The sequence below is a fragment of the Bufo gargarizans genome, chromosome 2, assembly GCF_014858855.1.
Source record: "Bufo gargarizans isolate SCDJY-AF-19 chromosome 2, ASM1485885v1, whole genome shotgun sequence".
In the NCBI taxonomy this organism is placed as follows: domain Eukaryota; kingdom Metazoa; phylum Chordata; class Amphibia; order Anura; family Bufonidae; genus Bufo; species Bufo gargarizans.
The window spans coordinates 459,630,201-459,649,618 of record NC_058081.1 but is presented as its reverse complement, the minus strand read 5'-3'; the positions used below and the strand labels follow the sequence as shown (position 1 = coordinate 459,649,618).

The 19,418-nt window shown below is 40.4% G+C and overlaps 1 protein-coding gene across 1 annotated transcript in view; it reads right to left on the bottom strand.

Moving 5' to 3' along the window:
- Positions 1 to 227: 227 nt before the first annotated feature.
- ATP10B (ATPase phospholipid transporting 10B (putative)) overlaps positions 228 to 19,418 on the bottom strand; it is a 483,468-nt gene continuing 464,277 nt past the window's right edge. Inside the window, exons 17-27 of the mRNA XM_044281032.1 lie at positions 19,119 to 19,225; positions 18,301 to 18,427; positions 16,351 to 16,535; positions 10,555 to 10,867; positions 10,201 to 10,277; positions 9,394 to 9,519; positions 5,940 to 6,140; positions 5,183 to 5,263; positions 4,193 to 4,297; positions 2,535 to 2,719; positions 228 to 2,000 (exon numbers count right to left, since the gene is read on the bottom strand). Coding sequence (XP_044136967.1) covers positions 1,613 to 2,000; positions 2,535 to 2,719; positions 4,193 to 4,297; positions 5,183 to 5,263; positions 5,940 to 6,140; positions 9,394 to 9,519; positions 10,201 to 10,277; positions 10,555 to 10,867; positions 16,351 to 16,535; positions 18,301 to 18,427; positions 19,119 to 19,225 — 1,895 coding nt within the window. The 3' untranslated portion in view covers positions 228 to 1,612. The remainder of the gene's footprint in view (positions 2,001 to 2,534; positions 2,720 to 4,192; positions 4,298 to 5,182; positions 5,264 to 5,939; positions 6,141 to 9,393; positions 9,520 to 10,200; positions 10,278 to 10,554; positions 10,868 to 16,350; positions 16,536 to 18,300; positions 18,428 to 19,118; positions 19,226 to 19,418) is intronic.

Here is a 19,418-nt window from a genome sequence, read left to right as displayed (position 1 = left end):
AGCCTAGAATATATTTATAAAGACTGGTGCAGCCATAGTTTTCAATGGCTAGAGTACTGTTAACACTAGCACAGCTTTCACCAACGATTTGTGTTGAGCGAACATCTGTTTTCAAGTTTGGCATGCAAGGTTCGGGATATCTAAGAATTTTGTTATGGATTCCGGTACCACGGACCATAAAACTTATGGTCCATGGTAGCAGAATCCATAACGGAATTCTTAGATAACCTGAACCTTGCACACCGAACTTGAAAACAGAAGTTCGCTCAACACTACCAGCAATGGCAGACTCAATTTCACATGGATCCCAAAAATTCTGACTTACAATGTTTTTAATGGTAAGAATACCACCGCAAACTACAATATTCTTGCCTTTAAAGACATCTCAACCCCAACAGAGTGGAAATAAATTCAATGTGAACTGAGCCTAACTCAAAAGTAATGCATCTACTGCGGTTAATAAGCAATATTAATTTACTAAAAATTACAAGTACTAAAAAAAAACATCTGTACAGTAAGAGGAGATGGCAAGCTATGTTAAAAAAATAAATAAAAAAAAACTATAAAACATTGTTTGTTCTGTTATTGTATTTTTATAAGTGAACTAAATACGGGATTTCAAGTATTGATTCTGCTGTGCCACAAAAGTAAAACTAAAAATAAATAAATAAATTGAAAAGAACTAGGTAACTATCTAATATCATATATATACACACATACACACTCATACTATGATCTTGTTCATGGCAGCTCTAATAAAGACTATTTTCTTAAAATTCAGTTAAAATAGAAGTTGGCATTTGTGGCATGCAGGGAAGGCCACATTTCATTCACTTGGCACATACATTTGGCATGAGTTTCAGGACTGTGTAAACTAAATCTCCCACTAGGACACGTCCACTTTACATTATAGCACCTTATGATGTCAAAACTCAGGGGTGCGAATACATTCAATAAAGTGTTAGCCCCAACCCTGATTCTTTGGACACATTTATCTAGGGCTTTGGGGCTTAAATGAGCTTACTGACATACCGACAGCTGACATAATGTCCACTGACAAGTCCTCTTTTACTTCACCTGAACTGCTGATTCTGGAATGTGACATACATCGTTAAAATAAGTAAGACTAATGAAATCACACTCACACATGACTAAGGAAACATGTAAAATTTCTTTGCACAGAATACAAATGCCCCTGCCTTTATATACATCCATCTTCTGACTATGGATGATGGGTAGAGTGACTCATGGTCAAGTGCAGCCCATGTGTAATGCAAATAGCACGTTGGTAGAAAATATTAAATTGTAAACTTGTGATGCAGGTTGTCCATGATGATGTTCCACTTTGTATGGAAAGGACCAAAGGTTGGACAGGAAACAGTGTCCAAAAGGGTCCACAGTTATCATCAGTTCATTTTCCTTCACATAAAAAGTCTGTAATGCACCAGTCACAAAAATTTATCAAATTGGTTTCCAGTGTGTAAAACAACTTCACAGTTGAAGGTGGAGGCAAATTTCACCTCTTTTTTCCCCAATATGGGTTACGCAGCATCTGAACAATATATACATATAAATTGGGAGATATAACACAATCTCCAAATAACATCTGTCTTTAAACAGTGACCGTACTAATAGACCTGCGGTGGTTTGATCTGCTGAAGTCCTCGTCGTTCTCTCTTAAGAGATCTTCAACCCCTTTAGATGGAGCTACCGGTCGTGCAAGAGGTGATATTGCATTATCCATGTCCCTGGGAGGATTGTAACTGCTGTCCCCATGGTTAGGTGAGCATACATTGTGAAGCACCCTTTCTGGAGTTGCAGGTAAACCATTTGTGCAATTAACGGTGGAGTCGAAAAGGTCTGAAGCAATTTCATTCTTACGCTTGTCCCTCCATTCCTGGATTTTGAATTCCCGTTCTTCTTTACCCAGTTTATCCAGTTTTTGAGCTTCTGTGGTAGGGGTTACACCACATGTACCTTTGAGTCCTTTGATGAAGAACCTGTTCAATAAGATACAAAAATGTATGATTAGCATATGATGCCCTTGACTCTTGTGCAGGAGTTCATTCTGATAAAGGTTTTTGATGGACTACCCTGTAAACCCCATCGATGAGGAAATCAAATGTCCTATTAACTATTGCAGTCTATGATACTGTGGGCCCATTTAACACCTCCAAAGCTGGAGCAGCCCATTTAACTGGCTCTGTTCTCTAGCTAACAGAGTGTTGAGAGGCCCCCTCTATGACATCCATATGGCCTAATTCATTAATGATATAAGGAACTAGAAGAGATGACACATAACATATTTTCTGTATAAACCTCAGCCTCATTACAATTCAGTGGCTAATGCAGGTGCTAATCGTCTCCATTCATGTGTTTTGCTGTCTGCCTCATGTTTGGTATCTTTTTTTTTCTCCTTCCTTTCTAATGTTGTCTTAACAGTCTCTTTTACGTGGTTTGTAGTACTGCCGCATACTTGCTGGCAACTTTACCACATCAGAACAAATACTGTCCAGAAAAGGAGAAATGCTTACCGTGGCAGAAGGGCCAGAACTGGTGTAAAAATACAGACTAAATAGAATGTAGGGTCTGACATCTGCATTTCCAGTATCCAGTACGGGGATGGCACTTCACAAAAAACACATATGGCAGTGTACGCCAATGAAACCGCAAAATAGACAGCAACACTTCCAATCATTGTGACCCAATGTACTAAAGTCTGTAAACAGAAACACAAAATGGTGATTGGTCTTCATTGAAGCTATATGTAGAATCACATGCAGTTTTTGATGCAGAAGGCCTTGCCTTCTCTCACATAAAGCTATGCCCAATTTAGGTAAGTCGCAACCCTTTTCAAGCATGACTGAAAAAAGTATAGAAATCCCAGATGCACCAAATAACACTATTTTTAGACAGATTTTTGGTAAGCATACATTAGTAAGTCTGGGCCTGTGTTTTGTCTAGCCTAGGGCCTGCAGGGTTGGTGCATGAAATGGGGATTGCCTCTTTAGTGTTCCTTCAATGCATGCGATGCACCACCTCCTCAGACTCTGTATTTTCATTCTTGCCAACACTTAAAAAGTGAAAAAAAATAATCTGCACATTTAAGCCTGATCTTGGACCACTCAGGCGCATCCCTGGAATACCCACAAAATATCTACTTTAAGGCAGGGCTTATACATGCTAATTCTCTGGACTGTCATAGCAAAATCGGGACTGTTGGCAAGCATGTAATAGGTACTGTATAACAAAATGCATCAGTTTCACACACAATGTTTTTTTTTCTAAAGGAAAACATTTGAACATAACATTTTATTGGAGACTCATCTAATCAGTATTGAGTAAAAGTTGTAATTAGGGATAAGAGAACTTGTGCTTTATAAGTTTGAGTTTGGGTTTTATTACAATTCCGATATGGATCCCGTTACCACGGGCCATAACGGAATTCTATGACGGAATGGATAACGGAATGCCTTTAAGAGTCATTACACTTTGCATTCCATCATAATATAAGTATATGGGCCGCATAACAGATCAGTCTGGTTTCTGTTAAGCAGAAGACGCCTCCTGCATAACGGAAACCAGACGGATAAGTTATACAGCCCATAGACTTCTATTATGACAGAATGCCTCTTATAGGCATTCCGTTATGCATTTACTCATAGAATTCCGTTATGGCCCGCAGTAACGGAATCCATATTGGAACTGTAATAACCAAACTTATAAAAAGAAAAGTATGCTCACACCTAGTTGTAATACATGATTAAGCCTCTTTCATACCACACTTATAGTCAGATTTGTGAATGCATTTTTCCCCAGACACATTAGTAAATCTAGGTCAATGAGTTTGAATACATGTTTGGCCCGTAGAAAATTATGGGTACAAAATGTCTCGAGAAACAGATAAAAATAAGATAGGAAAAAATGTGTAAGCACTTTAGGAGACCTTATGTGATTCATCAGCCTAATGCTTAGTAAGACAGAAAGAAATCTCGACATGGTACCAACAGAATATTGTATTTTTTGTCAGCAAAGCAGTAAGAATCAATATTGGCTTTGACTGAACTAGACTGGTCAGGTGTTTGGTGTTTACCTATCTAGATATTATTTCTCAGTAAAAATCTTTATCATGAGACAAATCTATTTCTAATATATCAAATAAAAATAACTAAACACGTGCATCAAAACTTACCCAATTTTTTATCTCAATAGCAAGATGGAGTAATATAGTAAAAAGGGCAGAAGTGTTTATGGTAGCGCCAAATGATAAAAGATCAATCCCAGATCTATAGTATGTCTAAAAAGGAAACAAAAGAGCAAAATGATCACTGAGTCAATGGTTCCTAAAGAAGCAGCACCCCCAACAGTATTTAACACTAAATCACAGATTCAATTGTAGAAACATCCCATGGGCGAATGTGTAAAACCCTGCACTCCAAAATTCAGGCTTCAAAGAGTTGCAAATTTTTGGCACATTGTGTGTAATTTGATAAATTTGGTGTAAAATAAGGCAAGAAAGAAATCCTGTAAACAGACTTCTAAAATTCCCATGAAGATAAATCTCCCCCATGTGTTATGGGAAATGGATGGGTGGCTACATCTCTAGGAATAGCCATAATAACCATAACTCTAGAAACTGCCGGCATAAACTATACTTTCTGGAAACATTCCTACAGATACAGTAGCTATTTTCTGAGAACAGATATCATGCATACTTCTGGCAACACTCATGGGTAGCTTAGCTATACTGTACGTCTAGAATCACTCATGTATAGATAAACATTTGGGAACACATGTGTATCTAAATTTTTAGAAACAGAACACTGGAAAGTATGTACAGCTATACTTCAGAGTACCTGCTTTAAAAAAAAAGTTTTTCACCTAATAGCAGTACCAAGTTGGGACTGGTAAAAGATATTAATGACCTACCCTCAGGACCCGCACTGATCAGCTGTTGGAAGAGGTCAGCACTCCGTAAGCATCGTGGCCTCTTCCTAGGCTATGTGACGTCAACCGTAGATTGGTCACATGGCCTACTTGCAGCTCAGCGCCATTTAAGTCAAAGGGGCTGAGCTGCAATACCAAGCACAGCCACTACACAATCTACAGCGCTGTGCTTGGTGAGCTGCTGGGGTGCCATGGTACAATGATAACCAAACAACAGAAAAAAATAATTACTTACAAGATAAGGAACAAAGAAGCAGATAAGACTTTGATAGAAAGCATCCAGGATGACTATCCAAAATGTAGACATCTTGTATGACTAAAAGAAGAAACATACAGTCATTGTAGCAATAAGTATCAGTAAAAATAAACATTCATTCCTATGAAGCAGAAGTTTAACTTGAAGCTAATGAGCCCCAATCTTTAATACTGGGCTCCCAAAATGTTTAATACTGGTGTCTTCTTATGTGCCCTAAGGGGCTTTGAGATTTTTATATTCCAGGGCCTGAATGTAAATGCTTCCCCTGTAGCTACACCACTTTTCAAGAACTATTATGGACCCATTTACAGAAATGTAAGCTTCATTCATGATCACCTTGAAAGGCAAAAGACCACTGTTCCATGTCTCCCCATGGCTTTATGAGTAGACATTTGAGATCAATCTGTAAATCATAATTTCTATGTAGGAGCAGTAGGATGACCATCTTTACCCTTTATCTATTACACTCAATATAATTTAAAAACAAAAGTTTAATTCAAGTCACTCAGGGTCTATATATTGTTGCTTAATTCTGAGAAAAGCACATAATTTATTCAATTAAATATTGAAACGGTTGTTCAAATACAGAACAAAAGCAATTTGCCTCACTATGTAAAATTAATATGCATCTTCAGGGATACCATTTGCCAAGGGTAATGGGAATAAAAGGAAAATATCTTGACAGCTTTGGATGTGAACTGAAACATGAAGTTTATTTAAAGTTGACATTGTGTACCTCAGACTGCTGTCCACTTTTGTAAAGCTCTGGCAAACTCATGAGTGTTTCTGCTGATACATCCTTGTCCATTATTCCAAAAACAAGTGGAGGCACAGATGTAAAGAAGAGATTGAAGAAGATCAACTGCCAATAGTCAATCATCGTAGTACCTGTGAAGCCACAGAAGAACTGGAACCAAAACAGGAGGTTGACATACGCCTAGAAAAACAAAACAAAAAACTTATTCAACAGATACAAGTACAGAAGAAGTATAAACACTGCTTACAATGAGACACAGTCACTAGTAGTAGCCATTATCTATGTGCATGTGAACATCAAGAAGGAAAACTATTCTTGATACAACAGTCATTTAAGGTTAATGGCTAAGGTTTTATCGCAGGAGAAAGGAATGGAAAAGGACATGAACATTGACCGGAATCATCAAGAATTTGAAAACCTCCAAAGAAGATTGTAGTGAAAATAAAGTTAGACCAAACAGGGAATGATATGAAGGACTGAAGACAGAAAGTTCATGTAAAGACTAAGTTATTACCAAAGAAACAACTGTTAATAGACATAATAGACACTTATAGCATTCCTAGTGGTCTATTATTTCAACAATTATTGATAGGTTTTTTGGAGAACCCAATGTCATGGGAAATACATTGATGCCTTCTGTTGAACCTGCTTGGTTATCTTCAGAAGCCACAAGGTAGGCCCAGTATAGCGGACATTGGTGGCATATGCTAAGAGTTATGTTGTCAAACAACCTTTGGATGACTGAACATGGACCGGTCGGGAAGCCAGCTCATCACCACTAGTCTGTTATCTCCAATAATCAACTATAATTTTCAAGCTGCTGCAGGATAAAATGCAGCATTACATGGTACCCATTTGTGTAAAGTCCGTCGTACTGCTCTCAAGCAGATCACCCCCCTAGAACGTCCAAATGCTCCACATTCCCCTCATTTGTATTTTGAACCAACCTAGAGTACTTCTATCATGGGAAAGCGCATATCTTGCCATTTCCTGTATTAAATGGTCTTCTACTAGAATAACATTCATAAACAAAGATCGGAACAAACTGAGAAGAATTGATCTAAATTCTGCAGATTCATTATCCTAGTGGAATAATCACATTCATTTATTAATTTGACTAACTTATCCATAAGTTAATGGACAAGACAGCGGAGCTTTTATGTTGGTGGCAAGCATTTTAAGATAAATGAGTTTGCCTTTTATTGAGCAGTAATAATACCGGAAGGAGGAAAACAGTTTAAAGATTTTGCTTGGTTTTAAGTTTTATCCCTCATTAAATGTGAAATATAGAAAATAAGTCTTTATTTTCAGTTGCACTTCTTTCTTCTTTTATTCACTTTGAATTTAAAGATGTCGGAATTCTATCTGTGTGCAATTCATTCATTCAAATTAAGTTCATTTTCAGTAATCACATCATTTGCATTATTAAACTTTAGGGGAAAAAAGAAAAAGCGCTTAATTTGATCTGCGTCAGAGAAAAAAATAAGAATTTTTATTAAAAAATGGTTGCCAGGACAACTAAGAGATAATATCATTTCATGTTACATCTTCACACATTTTCTTACATTAGCATTGTCTGAGACTATAACCGCCATTAATTAAGTGTTGTATATGCAAATTGTTAGCACTAATTTAATTTGATGGATGCCGTAGTCAATTACTGACTATACACAGATTACTCATAAAGCAGCTCTCAAAAAATACTTAAAACAACTGCAAATCACCGGAGATGGATTCCATACAGGTGTCTCCCGGATAGATTATTCCTGGACTACAACATTACATTAATGTCAAATCTCAGGCGGAGATTTGTGTCCACGCTTGACAGGCAAAATAAAGGCATTCTCCATGTCTAATGCATTAAAAATAGATTTTAAAAATCAGAAAAAAATAGATGTGTTGTCCACACAACTAATGATCTAGCTCTGGTGTAGACACGCAGCAGAGTGGCCCATGTAAGGGTGTGATCTCCAGTAAGTCATCATAGCTCACCCCTCTCCTGTCTGTGAATCAGTTATTGTAAACCATGAAATTATTTAGCTCATCCCATTATATACTGTTTAATTGATTGACGGGGCCTGACCCTGAAATCTCACACATGCGCCAACTCCGTAATGATCTCTTCAGTCACCCACCGTTTTAAGATCTTCGCTGCACATGCACCAATGGTACTGCAGCCAGTGCATTCGCAAGATTTCAAAGCCAGGCATCGGCCCATCTCACTGGTAGAGGGAGTGGCAAAAGAGACCAGCCCCTGAGTGCCCTGAGCACCTCATTTGCATATAACTGAAAACAAGAATTTCACTGCATTGGTAATACTGATTGCAGAGAGAAATGGCTCATTTTAGTCACTATGATCAGCCTAGCAGATACTATGCCTGGTTTAGTAGGACTGATCATGGTGACAGATGCTTTTTAAAGGGTATCTGTCAGCCGATTTGCACCTATGAAACTGGCTGACCTGTTACAGGTGCACTTGGCAGCTAAAGGCATCTGTGTTGTTCCCATGTTCGTATGTGCCTGCATTGCTGAGAAATATGGTTGTTTTAATATATGCAAATGAGCATCTAGGAGCAATGGGGGTGTTGTCGTTACACCTAGAGGCTCAGCAATCTGCAACTGCCACGTCCTTTTCACTTTGATTTCACAGGACCAGCTCTGATGTTTTCACTGCCTAGCCCTGTCAATCAAAGTGGAGATGGAGCGGAAGTTGCAGAGAGCAGAGCCTCTAGGTGTAACTGGAACACCCCCATTGCCCCTAGAGGCTCATTTGCATATATTAAAACACAATTTTTCTCAGCAATGTGAGCACATATGAACATGGGACCAACACAGATGCCTTCAGCTGCCAAGCGCACATGTAACAGGTCAGACAGTTTCATAGGTACAAATCTGCTGACAGATGCCCTTTAAGGTGGCAGTATCCACTGTAGCCACTGTAATGTGATTAGTATTTATGGACATTGCAACTTTTCCAGATATTAATTTATAGAAAATACTCCCAAAATATCTCACAAAATATTTTGAAAAACTCTCCAGCTTATCAGAATTACAATGATACCTTTTTTACTGGACACAATTGTATGGAATAGTGCAGTCTATTACACTGTTCTATGCTGTATTTTTTGTGGTATACAACATATTCTTTTGGCCTCATTTTGGCTAATGTAACCCTATAGACACGTTTAGCGTGTAGTATCTTTCCTGGTATACACACGAAACGGACATCACAAAATGATGGGAACATAGCACTGTAGTACTGTAGTAGCTCCTCTCTGAGGTATGGTGCAGTGTCATATCTAATGTCCTGCTCCTTACCTATCCACTCATTTGCCAGGTTCTATTTTAATGTATCGAATTGCTGATTATACACCTTCCAAAAGCACAGTTCTAGTAGTTATGATATCTACGTTGTATTAAAAAAAAAACGTACCACATTTTTATAGAAGAAGTAGATGACCATTTTTGCTAGTCGAGTATAGCACCAGTGACCATGGACAAGCAATAGTTTCTTTAAATGTTTGAAGCGAGATATTGCATAATCACTGGACATAACAGCCTGGAATCAAGAGACAAAGCCATATTACAAAACTGTAGGTATGTGGTCAAATCTGGATGCAAAGGTTTATCCATATTGGAGACAAGTCAGCATTTACTGGACTTCCTGTCAATATTCAAACTAAATCACGCAGGGCAAAGGCTTTTTTGGGAGATCCAGTGACGTACCGGGCTTTCCATGGGCAAAGCTAGGCAGAGGCCTCCACCTAGCAGTGAGTCCAGTGAGGTGACCTGCACTAATGGGCGGGCTTTGGCACTGCCCTAGCCTGTAAAACGGCTAGGGCAGAGCTACAGCCCTCCCATCAGAGTCGGTGACGTCACCAGCAACACTGCTAGGCAGAAGCTCTTGTCCTAAGCGATCCAGCGCAGGGCAAAGGAGAGCATGGGAGCATGAAATGCCAATGCTTATATCAGAGGGGGCTGAGTGGGGGAAGAAGGGGATCTGAACCCGGACAACCCCTTTAAATCTAACACATATCGTAAAGTAAGTGAGACACTGCCATAATCAGGGTGTCTTCCACTACTTTATGCTGACCACACACAAGACACCATAAATGTGATGGCAGAAAAAGCATAGATTCAGGAAAACATGATTTCATTTCTTCACACATAAAAGGGATGTAAAATGTTCAGGTAAAAAGTATAGTCATAATAAGGACAACTTTGTGATCTCAGAATGTACCTGCATGCCTTCTTGGCCAGAAATCCCAATCCCAATGTCTGCGCACTGAATCATACTGACATCATTTGCACCATCACCTAGGGAAATTATGAATATATGTCAAGTTAAAGGTCACCTAATAAACAATATTTCATAGTTGCTAGTAGTTATTAAACTTAAAGACGCTTCATAAATGTTGTAATTAAAATAAAAGACGTAGAAACACGACAGGTGATCATATAGCTAGACTACTTTTACTAGGGGATTGTGAAAAAGTAGAAAATTGCTGAAAAAGTGATGTGGCCTCAATGTACAAATACTTATGTGAACTCTGGGAAGGACTACATTTCGTTATAACAAATCTCTAATAGTTACCTATAGCAAGCGTCATGACGTTCAGCTTGCTGCGCACCAGTTTGACCACCATACTCTTCTGTAGAGGTGTAGCACGACAGCACAGGACAGAACGACAATACGTAGTCAACTCCAAAAACTTTTCTTCCAAACCGCCTTGGAAGATTACGGTTAATGTAATTCCATCGATGACCAGTCCGACCTCAGGACGAGCCATGGTTGTGTCACAAGTGTCTTCTGTCTTTCGTTTTTTAAAGCACCACCTCTTCTTTTTCTCAGGGGAAAACTTTTTGACCTCTTCGAGAGTGCAGTCCAAAATAGACTCACAGGTTTCCTATGACACCAGATACAAAGGACATTTTCTGTGAAGTTCCAAAAATTGTTGAACATGTAAATGACATCTACCGGGTTGACACCGGTACTATATCATAGTAAAGATCAGGCTGTGGGACGTGAAATAGCAGTGCCTTTTATTAAGTACAAATGTAGAAGTGCTAACATTGTATTTACATCTGAGTTGAAAGATATCACAGACAGTGATGGCCAGTTCGCCGGCGAACACATGCAGGCTGCCATCTTAACTCACAAATCCGGCGATGCACAGGTAAGTCCTTACCTGTGCCTGTGCACGAGTCGGTCTGAAACAAATGCGGTCACCGGGAGCAGGCAGTTCCGAGAACAGCCGCCGGGGGCCTTCATGGGGCTGTTCTCGGAACTGCCTGCTCCCAGTGACCACATTTGTTTCAGACCGGCTCGTGCACAGGCACAGGTAAGGACTTACTTGTGCATCGCCGGACTTGTGAGTTATGATGGCAGCCTGCATGTGTTCGCGGGCGAACACGACGAACTGCCCATCACTGATCACAGATTCTGTCATATTTGGTGGGAAGAGTAGAGCTATATGTAGTGTATTTTTTTCCATCAAAACAACAGACACTATAATGGAACCGGCATCTCCTGTAAAAGCGATCGATCGAGTTCCATTAGTGACTGTCATGTGATGAATCTGGTCACTGCAATGTGGTTTCTGTTTTTGCTATGCCACAGATGTGAACAGAGCCCAATGCAGTAAATCTTCACAGGGGTTGTTTTTTTTTTTACGTAGGACTGCAGGCAAACACGATCTTAAATCAGTTAATTATTACAGCAAAAAGGGTCAAGCGGAACCACATCAGCTCTGATACACCTATACTACCAACTCCCTTAACAATTTGCCCAAAACTTTAAATACTGCTACATCAGAAAGGTGAGGCATACCTGAGGCACACCTGAGTTTGTCAAGCACTTTGTGTGTCTTCTAGTTATCGCTATTTACTTAAGCTGTTGGCCGCAGAACCACGCCAAGACACCCAGATGTAAGAGACTATTTCCAAACAGAGATTTGCGTGTGCCATATGTGTGTTTAAGAATGTGTAATCGTTTGAAGCTTGGACTGAAGGAAGAGGGAGAATGTGTTTTCAATCTTAAGTCATTATGTTAAAGGGGGTTCTCCAGTTTGATCAGATAGAATTGTTACACCTAGAGCCTGCCCTGTGTGATGTCCTGGTCGAAAACCCTTCCATACACCTAAAGCCTGCCCTGTGTGATGTCCTGGTCGAAAACATACCCATACACCTAGAGCTTGCCCTGTGCGATGTCCTGGTTGAAAACACACCCATACACCTTAAGCCTGCCCTGTGAGATGCCCTGGTTGAAAACACACCCATACACCTAAAGCCTGCCCTATGAGATGTCCTGATTGAAAACACACTCACACACCTGAAGCCTGCCCTGTGAGATGTCCTGGTTGAAAACACACCCATACACCTAAAGCCTTCCCTGTGAGATGTCCTGGTTGAAAATACACCCATACACCTGAAGCCTTCCCTGTGAGATGTCCTGGTTGAAAATACACCCATACACCTGAAGCCTTCCCTGTGAGATGTCCTGGTTGAAAACACACCCATACACCTGAAGCCTGCCCTGTGTGATGTCCTGGTCGAAAACATACCCATACACCTAGAGCTTGCCCTGTGCGATGTCCTGGTTGAAAACACACCCATACACCTTAAGCCTGCCCTGTGAGATGTCCTGGTTGAAAACACACCCATACACCTAAAGCCTGCCCTATGAGATGTCCTGATTGAAAACACACTCACACACCTGAAGCCTGCCCTGTGAGATGTCCTGGTTGAAAACACACCCATACACCTAAAGCCTTCCCTGTGAGATGTCCTGGTTGAAAATACACCCATACACCTGAAGCCTTCCCTGTGAGATGTCCTGGTTGAAAATACACCCATACACCTGAAGCCTTCCCTGTGAGATGTCCTGGTTGAAAACACACCCATACACCTGAAGCCTGCCCTGTGTGATGTCCTGGTTGAAAAGCACCTGTACACCTGGAGCTTGCGCTGTGTGAAATCCTAGTTGAAAAGCACCCATACACCTGGATCTTGCCCTGTGTGATGTCCTAGTTGAAAAGAACCCATACACCTGGAGCTAGCTCTGTGTGATGTCCTAGTTGAAAAGCACCCATACACCTGGATCCTGCCCTGTGTGATGTCCTAGATGAAAAGCACCCACACACCTGGACCTTGCCCTGTGTGATGTCCTAGTTGAAAAGCACCCATACACCTGAAACTAGCTCTGTGTCATGTCCTCGATGAAAAGCACCTATACACCTGGAGCTAGCTCTGTGTGATGTCCTCAATGAAAAGCACCCATACACCTGGAGCTTGCCCTGTGTGATGTCCTGGTTGAAAAGCATCCGCACACCTGAAGCCTGCCCTTTCTATCATGCGTGCTGTTCAACCCGGACATCACAATGTCAACTTTGTTCAAGTCAGTTCTTATCACACACTCATTCCCATAGTTCAGAATGGCTATGGAGTGACTTCTATTGATTTCAGTGGTGTAACAGCCATGCATAAATATCAAGCTATGGCAATCGCCAAGGCGGAGGCAACATTGGAAATGCTAGAACCGCTTTACTTGGGATATTAGTGAGAATTCCAAATCTCATACACCTAACAATGTAATATTCTATTAAGGCAAAGTCCACATAAGAGTTAATGGTTTCGGTTGTTCTCTTCTGCTAAAGAACAACAAAAAAAAACGGTGTAATATTAGTTACCATTTTAGTATCCAAGCTTGACTCTGTTCCCTCAGGTTTCCGTTATTTTTGACAGAAGAAAAAAATACTGCAAGACTTTTCTTTTCAGCCAAAATAACAGAAACACGATGGAAATGAGTTTTCCTTTTTTTTCTTTTCTTTTAACATTGAAGTTAATGAGTGATGGATAGAAACAAAATTGTTTGTTGTATCCGTTATTCAACCTGTTTAATTGTTCAGTTTTTTTTATGTTCCTCTGATGGACAATGCAGATGTGAACTCAGCCTTAGCTAGAAAAAAATAAAACTGAAGAAATCATTAGTTTAAAGACTATGGACATCTTTGGGGGCTATTTAGTTTTTGCTATTGCATCCCACTGATTATGGGTTAAAAATATATTTTTTCAATTAAGTCTTTTTTCTCTACTGTTGCTTCCTCCTTCTCAGTGAATCTGTCAGGAAGTTGCTCTGATAGCGCTATCTATAGTCCTCATCTCAAAAACACTCAAACTAAATTCTTATAAAACCGATAATTTTGCTATAATGAGTGTTTAAAGGCAAAGTACAAATAAGAACTACAGATGGAACCGTCACAAGAGCTCTCTGATGGATTCACTGAGAAGGGGGAAGAAACAGTGTGCAAATATACTCCATCCTCTGGATCGTTCATCAGTATCTAATCAGTAGGGGTCCGACATCTGAGACCCCCGCTGATCAGCGGTTTAGAGAAGGCCCGGCGCTCCTGTGAGCACCGCTGCCTTCTCACAGCTCACCAAGCACAGCACTGTACATTGTATAGCAGCTGTGCTCGGTATTGCAGATCAGCCCCATTCACTTGAATGGGTCTGAGCTGCTCCTAGGCCACATCAACAATGAATGTGATGTCACTACCCTAGACTAGGCTGAGAGAAGACCGCGGTGCTACTGCAAGCGCCGCTGCCTTCTCAAACCGCTGATTGGCAGGGATCCCGGGTGTTGTCCCCCACTGATCAGATGCTGATGACCTATCCAGAGGATTACTCAAACAGCTGATGACGATTGCTACATCTTGTATACAGGGCACAGTTTATAGAGGCTTCACTGTGAGGGGTCTACTAGTTGTAGATGAGACGAGGCTGGGAATGCAGCTTTTACAGAAGTGATACATAAGTCGCACCATGGATGAAACAATCTCTGATGAGGACCAGAGATTGCTTATATTAATGTTCTGCAAAGAACAGATGGGGAGGACCTGGCATCAATACATGCTGACTGGTACAACCCTAGTAAGAAAAGTTTGAGGAGCTCTATTCTATAACATGGTCATTCTGGAAGTGAAAACAATTGAATGAAGTATATCCATTCAATCTACATGTACCACTTTTGTTTTCGCACCTTGAAAACATAAGTCTTGAATTACAGTATGTAAATGAGTTTCCAAACTGCTTCCAAAAACTGGAATATTTTGGTCCTGACCCTCTATGTAAAGGAGACCACACGTGCACGGTCCCTTGCATTGAAATCAGTGGGAGTTAAAAGGTGTTTGCTGGTACTTTTCTACTTATTGCCTCGCGATGGGCCATCAGTGTCTGACCGGCGGGGATTTGACACCCGGCACCCCCTGATCAGCTGTTCTGCAGTAGTTCTGGCACCTGAATTACACAGCTCTGACCATGTGTGTAGTACTGTAGATGGAGCTGGTTACTCCAGAGCTACATCCACTGCAGTAACCAGCTCAGTCTACTGCACAACTTCTGGTGCCAGAGCTACTGCAAAACAGCTTGTCAACAGGGGTGCAGGGTGTCCGATTTCCTGAGAATAGTCTATCAGAAGAAAAGTATTGAAAACCCATTCTCTAATGAGTGACAGTAGTCATTAGATGCATTGTCAGATCTGCTGACATATATTTCACAGGAATCTTAAGCATGTAACATTTCAGTTGGGTTTTTGAAACCAGCAAAACATGACGTCCATTGATGCACCCATTACTGTCACTATGCAACAAGAAGACGTGTATAAAACTGGTTCTACAAAGAACTTTCTGACTAAATACATACCTGTCATTTACGGTTTGCATGAAGTGATTTTAAAATAACTACTAGAATATAATAGTCATACTGTAAAAAATAAAATGTACTACTAATCTTTATTGCAACGTAATGCTCCTCGGAGCCGCTATAAAGTTAAAAACAGTCTGTATTCTTTAAGCCATATTTCTACATATGTATTCATATAAGAGATGTTAATTATACTAAGAAGGTAGGGCTACTAAAAACTGGAGCCATCATTGAAAATTAGAGGCACACAAGACTGGATCAAGATTGATGGCGGTATTTGGACAAGACATGAAGGTGTGGGCTCCTTTCAATTTCTGGAAAGGTTGAAATTGATGAGTTGTCACAACCACATTATTGTACCTTAAGCCATGTAAATAGGCTCCCCAAAAAACTGAAACAAATATTGTTTTTACATAAAATTACCACACAAAGCCATAATACCGCTATATAGTAATCAGTACCTAACTAGGGGTGGTTTCTCACAGCATTGTTTGGAATAGTCTTATAAGGACTTATATTTCTCCTCCCTGCTGGATCCACTTCTGACTTAGGGAGGAAGTGTACAGTAGACTGATGGAGTGGTAGAGACCACTAAATGGTTGAGGCCTTGGTGTAATTGCCCCTTTTGCAGATGCTATAATCTAACCTCGCATATAGTTGTCAACTATGTAACCATAATTCAACACACCTTGCTCTCAGTGTTGATTGTGAAAACCGTGTCGCTCTGATCCAGGAGTTGGCAAGAGTAAGCAATATTAACGGCGGTCTCTTGTTTGTCACCAGTCAGCACCCAGATGTTGATGCCAGCTTCTCTCAAGGCAGCAATGGTGTCTGGAACGCCCTCCTGAAGACGATCTTCTATGCCTGTTGCACCTTAGAAATGGCAAGAAAATATTTGTATTTGCTAATTTTCCAGAAAGAAATGTCTTGATGAGTAAATATGGGTGGACAGGCATGGAGTCAGTGGAGACAACTGCCTTCAACACAGCTCTTGCATTTGCCCACTTTGCAGTTTCAGTAAAAAACAAAACAAAAAAAACCTTTATTTACAGAGACAACTGAGCGGCATCCATGTAGTTTGAAGGCCCTGCGCCTATGAATAAAACATTAACCGTAACTGGGCTTCCACCTATATTTGACAGGGGTGCCATACGAAATTGTATACAACCTCTGTGGCCCTAAAGCCTCACTCATCACGCATCACATTTTAGGTACATCACCCTCCTAGACCGCATTCACAACCGTGGGACGGCCGTGCCTGTTTTGTGGACTGCAAACTGTGGCTCCGCAAATCATGGGCACCAGCAGTGTTCACTCCGCATCATGTTGTGGAGTCATTGACATCAATGGGTTTACGATCCACAAGATGCGGCCGAGGATAGGACATATCTTTTGTGGCATGGAGGCACGGACCCGGGAGCACACAAACAGATGGAAGCCCCTTCTGTGTGCTTCCAGGTCTATGCCTCTGTGCCGTAAAAGATAGGACCTGTCCTACCTTCAGCTGCATCTTGCTGATCGAAGACCCAGTGAAGCCATGTTTTGCAGACCTACAATTTGTAAGCATCTGGGTGGGGGAGCAAGGAATTTACTAGTGAGGTAAAATATATGGAACTAAAATGAATTATAAGAGTGTGCGCTGGTTAGTGGCCAGAGGCGATCAGGAAATTGTTGCTTTCAGTGCTGCCTCCCATCTGCTAGCAGATATATTTTACAGTCACTGGTTTCCTAAAGGCTAAGCTCACAGGCTTGTATGTTCTTAAGTAAATAATATCAGATGATTCAGACTGAATATTGCTATCAGCAGACATGCCACTGCAGGGAGAGGAGCAGTCACCAGGGATTCTTAAACCTCAAGTACCTATATATGGAAAACCGGTTAGAGGAGTTTTAGCTTATTCTTTAAATAGTTCCTGGTACTTTACATTAATACTTTTACAGTAAAGACTAAGATATGTAAAGTGTGACTAAGGCTGTGTCTCAATCATATCTCCCACAATGCTCAACCAAATTCTTCTAGAACAAGGTGCACCAAAGCCTGGACTAGAATGATTGCCTCTAGGCAAGTCCTACAGAAGAAGTGCATGTGTTATTTTGTGCAACGACAGTCAGTCTGCCTGGTCAGTAATTCTGGATGCACTGGCTCAGCTCTATGAGGACTTTCCTTCGCATAATGTGATACTTGGATCAGGGGGTGTTTTTTCTTCTCTTACTCTTAAAACTCTAATCCACCAAAATGTCACCTTCATAACTTCCATCCTAGCTAGGAGAATTCCACTGGTGGTTAAGGAACAACCATCATGAGTAGTACATGGCTTGGTAGGGCATATGCTGAAGCACTTAAAAGAAATTGCTGATGTTTTTATTGTAATCCTGCCTGTGATTATAAATAAATAATTGCTGAAAAGTGTTCTCTACAGAACGAGAAATCTCAATCTATTATGAGGCTCAGTGGTGTGAAAACCACAACATTTCAAGATTATTTTGTAGTCTAGAGACCTGTGAAATTAAAACATTTCCAACAATTCTGTTTAGAATAAAATTTGATTTAAATAGCAGGTTATTTTCTGCTTACACAGGCCCTTTAAGAAACTGCAGTAAGGGTAACCATTCTTACAGGGCAGTAGGTACAACTTACCAAGCAGAGTCAGATTAGTTTCCAGATGCTGAGCGGTTTCCATAAGCAATTCTTCTCTGTTATCAATCGCCGCTTCGGCTTCTTCACGGAAATTTGACCAACGTTCAAAATCTTCCTCACTCAAAACCTGATAACCAGATATAAATTGAAGATGCTTTATTTTATTTTTTATTTGTTTTATTCATAAAAGGTCATTTCAGTAACAGAATTGACATGTTCTGTCACACAAAACACAAAAGCAATAATCTAAAGAGAAGAATGATGTTGCAAATCAGCAAAACAGCCAAAAAGGCATAGAAAAAAAAAAAAATCTAAGAAAAGGACAGATCAGCCTGATATACACAAACTGGTCATAGACAGTGAAAAGTCCAATAGCTCCACAGATGACATTGCTATCGCAAGATCTTAATCCCAGTAGACATCAATGAAATCCAATGTGGCCCACTCATTTCTGACAAATTCAGCTCCACTAGTGACCTCTAGATGTTCATAGGCAATAGAGCTATCACATCTATTGTGCTTTTCCCTACTCTCTAACCTTTATTGAGCATGAGCATATCAAGCAGGACATATTTAACACCATGTGTTCTTGAACTGCAGCCACAGCACATGTTTTTTATATCTTGGGTTAACAGCATGAAGGAATTTATTGCAGCTTATAAAGCCAAAAACACAGATTGTTTTTCCCTAAACTGAAAGTTTATTCCATGATCTACTTCCTTGTTCTAACTTTTTTCATGTATAAAGAGTATTCAGAAAGTAGAAACACACTGAGTAATGAAACAAACCCAAAGGTGAAGCTGATGGGCACGGCTTACCTTTTTAGCTATACACAGGGTTCGCAGTCCATCTCTGGCATACCAATTAAGGTGCCTCTGTGTTCTTGACTGGATCCTCCGCAGGTTCTTGCCCTCACTAATATTAGCTAAAAGAGAACATAACCACATTTTAGTTTAGTTCTAATTATGCTGAATTAAGGGGCTGTTCACAGTTTCTTAGAAGAGTCACTGAGGATAAGCTGATCAAGTAGATCATGAGAACCTCTGCTATCCTCAGTAATGGGTCACCCTAGCAGGAGGTGTTCAATTCAACTATAGCGCCAGCAGAGGAGAAATGAA